The sequence below is a fragment of the Sitodiplosis mosellana genome, unplaced genomic scaffold (assembly GCF_009176505.1).
Source record: "Sitodiplosis mosellana isolate CC-2019 unplaced genomic scaffold, AAFC_SMos_1.0 Smas_scaffold_6544, whole genome shotgun sequence".
In the NCBI taxonomy this organism is placed as follows: domain Eukaryota; kingdom Metazoa; phylum Arthropoda; class Insecta; order Diptera; family Cecidomyiidae; genus Sitodiplosis; species Sitodiplosis mosellana.
This window is the reverse complement of record NW_022601753.1, coordinates 1-4,058: the sequence shown is the minus strand read 5'-3', so window position 1 is coordinate 4,058 and position 4,058 is coordinate 1. Positions and strand designations below refer to the sequence as shown.

At 35.3% G+C, this 4,058-nt stretch overlaps 2 protein-coding genes across 2 annotated transcripts; both read left to right on the top strand.

Moving 5' to 3' along the window:
• Nucleotides 1-155: 155 nt before the first annotated feature.
• On the top strand, nucleotides 156-2,267 carry LOC129579775 (TBC1 domain family member 1-like; the record flags this gene model as incomplete). The annotated part of the gene is given in 6 exon segments (XM_055469941.1): nucleotides 156-437; nucleotides 528-696; nucleotides 807-890; nucleotides 983-1,001; nucleotides 1,003-1,288; nucleotides 1,358-2,267. Coding segments are annotated over 6 exon segments (1,674 nt in total), but the record flags the coding sequence as incomplete, so codon positions are not given.
• A 787-nt stretch (nucleotides 2,268-3,054) lies between these two features.
• On the top strand, nucleotides 3,055-4,023 carry LOC129579774 (collagen alpha-1(XVII) chain-like). Its single transcript, XM_055469940.1, has 2 exons — nucleotides 3,055-3,724; nucleotides 3,822-4,023. Exons 1-2 carry the CDS (start codon nucleotides 3,502-3,504, stop codon nucleotides 3,869-3,871), a joined length of 273 nt encoding a protein of 90 aa, XP_055325915.1. The 5' UTR covers nucleotides 3,055-3,501; the 3' UTR covers nucleotides 3,872-4,023.
• The last annotated feature ends 35 nt before the right edge of the window (nucleotides 4,024-4,058 follow it).

The window sequence follows — 4,058 nt, the reverse complement described above, 5'->3', positions numbered from 1 at the left end:
AATTTTGGAAAAATAAAGAATATATTCAAAACATAACTGACACCACCCAATTTCTTTTATAATTTTTTTTCTTCAATTTTTAGATGAAAGATTCCATTTCATTTCAGAGTTGATACTTCTGTTCAAATTATTCAAAAAATGTTTTCTAATTTCAATTCTTGGCCGAACAATTTGTATTGACAACAGCACCGGTCGATGTTAAGAAATTCCCCAATTACAACACACCCTATAGTGTCTTGTTGAAAAGCCTAACGGAACATCAACACGCGATCTTCATTGATTTGGGCCGAACGTTCCCTAACCATCAGTACTACAAAGATTCGCTTGGTGTGGGTCAACTATCACTTTTCAACGTTCTCAAAGCATACTCAATTCTAGATCCAGAACTTGGATACTGTCAAGGCTTGGGTTTTATTTGCGGCATTCTACTTTTGCATGTAAATATTTTTTTTATTATCACGTAAAATGAGTTTTTTCTTTTCTTCTCTTGATCACCAGACTAAAATATTCCATTTATTCGTTTCCAGTGTGAAGAGGAAGAGGCATTCAATTTACTGAAACACTTGATGTTCCGTCGCCAGATGCGAGCCAATTACTTGCCCGATATGAAACAATTCCAATTGCAATTGTATCAATTGTCGCGTTTGATCCGAGATCGACTACCGGAATTGTACAAATGGCTGGATGAAAATGAAGGTAATGATCTCGTTTTATTGCATTCGACACACGTGGATGACTTGAAAATGTCAACTTGAATCGAACTTTAATTTGGATTTAATTCAACTAAATCTTCTGTTTCAATAAAGTGTCACCAACGTTGTATGCAGCTCCATGGATCTTGACCGTGTTCAGTTCGCAGTTCGCGTTGGGTTTTGTGACGCGCATTTTCGGTACGTTTCTCATTGAATTCAGCAAATACAATGTATTTTTTTTTTTTGGATATTTCCAAGGTTGTACTACGCTTTCGTTCACTTCCCCACAGATTTGCTATTTTTGGAATCATTTTGGAGTGGCGGTGAAATTGTTGGAAATCCATCAAGATGAGCTTATGAAGCGCGATAATTTTGAAGACATTATGAACTACATGAAAACCAGTTTGCCCGACATTGATGCCAGTACGATGGATAAAATAATGAAAGACGTATTTACCATGGACATTAAAAAGCAACTCATCGAATACCAAGTGGAATACAATGTGCTGCAGGAGGAAATTAGCACATCTCAACACTACATGGAATCGTTGAATCGAGAGAAAGAAAACTACTCACAATTGGAATCAAAGTTGCAGGTAAAATTTTAACTTTAAATAAATGCTTATTTCGGTTTAACTGTACAAATCGTTTACATTTTTCCATAGTTCACCGAATCGAGTATTGTGCAGCTGGAAAAGACACGTTCATCACAACAAACTCAAATCCAATCGTTGCAGATGCAAGTGCAAAATCTGGAAACGACTGTCGAAACATTGGGTCAATACATGCTGCAACTGGTGGCAAACAACACCGAACTCGAAGAGTCGTTGCCAAGCGATGTTCAGCGAATACTGCAACAAATTGGAAACGTGAATGCTCAACGCAAGAAGCCAATTTTCATGGAACGTAAAATCGGTAAATCAATGTCGATGAATGCGCAGCTCGGTTTCCCAATGAAAATACTCGAAGAATTGGAAGGTCATGAGAATGGCAATGGCAAATCGAAATCCACTTTCTTCGAAAGTACATACAATCAATTGAGAAAACAAAGCATTCGTAATCGACCAAGTCTTCAAGGAGCGAAAACTGAAATCGCTTCCGATGAAAATATGCCGCCACCACCACCACCACCACCATCAACAGAAACAACTAAGATTACAGATACACACAAGACAAACGGAGAATTGGTGAATGGCGAAAATATATTGAAAGCCATGGTACGTAACAATGATGGTTTCGACAGTGGCTTTGCAACAACGCCATTATCGCCGAAAGAAAATAGCATCACGAGTATTGTTGAGACCATTCCATCTGGAAAGAATTCCATTTCCATTGAGCAAATAGCGGCCGATCATAGCAGTCATCCATTCGGTAATTGCGAAGATGTCAATTTCAAGTACAGTTCGACGCAGTTGAAATCACTTCGACCGATCCATCTGAGAACGGTCATCACAACACCAGCCATCGGCGTCGAAAAACACATCGATGGACGAAGTTAATACACAACAACAAACTTTATACAAATACTTTTAGAAAAAATTGTTCAGCCAATTGAATAAAAGAAAAAAAAAATCAGCTTTTTGTCTTCTTAACATTATACTTTCATCGCTAAGTGGCTTAAGTTAGTTTCATCGGCTTATATTTATAAATAGAGGAAGAGAGAGGATAGGTGTTGTCTTTTGTGAATGTGATTGATGTTTAATTTTGACATGGTAATGCATCTGAATGTACTTTTTAACTCTAAATTTTAATTTTAACGGCTTTTTTTTCTTGACGAATACAAATATTTTATGAGTTTTAATGCTTTCTTAGTCAGAAGCGTGACAATGTTGGTATTTAAAAATTAGTTTTATTATACACAATAATAATCCCAATTATGGTAACGATATCACAAAGAAAATACATTGAAAAAAATACATGGAAATTTTCGTTTTTTTTTTTTTAATTCTCTTAAGGATTTTGTCTATTAATAATAGCCAATTGTCATTATAATTCGGTTACAGTCGATGGCTTGGCAGTTGTTTTTCTTTTGGAAACCAATAGTTACTTGTTCGTTCTTAAAACAATTGCTTATTGCATTGAACATCAATAAAAAAGGGTAAGTGTTGCAGATTGTGCAAAATTCAAAGATGTAACGCTTTGCTGGGCTTGTTCGATCTCGAGTTGAATTCTAAGTAAAATAAAACATATCTCTATGCTTTTGGTAACAAGTTCAACTGGCTTGAAATGTCAGAAATTTGAGTTGCAACAGGTGAATAGTGCGAAAATCAAAGCATTCGTTGTTTGTTATACAATTATGTATTGGTATTTTAATAAAAAAGAATCAAATTGGTGTGACGTCCCAAAATATTTTCTACATTAAATCCATAAGATAAATTGAGTGAATAACTTATTTTGATCACGCTTGAAACAAACAAAAATGATTGACGCATTACATTGATGAAATGGTTTTATTATTAATTCGATTTTCAAAATATTTGGTGTAATGATTATTTTTGTCGATGGTAAATGCCAATTTTGATCTGTACGTTCATAAAAATAACTGACTCTTGAGAAACGTAATTTAAATTTAGCAATTGACGAAAATACACTGCATTGAAGGAGAAGTCCTCTTTCTTCATCATGCTATGAATAGAACGAAAAATTACTTTTTTGCAAAAGATTTACGCATGTTTGTTATGAATTGACGTCAAGCCTCGATGGTGTTTTGGTGAAAATGTTAGGTATAAAAGGAGTGCACAGCACAGAGCAAATCATATCAAAATTCATTTTGTCTCTTGAAAAGTGAATACTAAAAGACAACGTAAAAATGAAAGTTTTTGTTGTGATTTTCATTTCTTTGTATCTCGCCTACATCGTGCACGCTGGCGGCAAAGGTGGAGGCGGTGGCGGTGGCGGTGGCGGCAACGGTAACGGTAGCAGCGGTGGCCACTGCTGTTGTCCTGGCAAAGATTGTGGAGATTTGGAACTCGATGATGTGGTCAAAGAACTTTTAAAGCTGATAAAAACATTGCTTTGCCTCCTCGGATTAGGTGAGAATGTGATATAAAGCCATTTTTCCCATATATTTAATAGAAATAAACTGAAACAACGCTTGGTTTCTTGATTATTATTTTTCTTGCATTTCAGATGATTTATTTCCAATTATTGGAAATCCAGGAGGACTTTTAAATTTATAGAGCGATTATCCACAGGGTAGAAAGATTGAAAAAAGATTCCGCTTATTCTTCATTCGAGTAGTGTCTACCCCGTGCCAATAATTTACATGTTATATTCTGTTTGAAAAAATTAAATGCCCATTTTCAGCAATTGTAAAGCGAATTTTGGAAAAATAAAGAATATATTCAAAACATAACTGACACCACC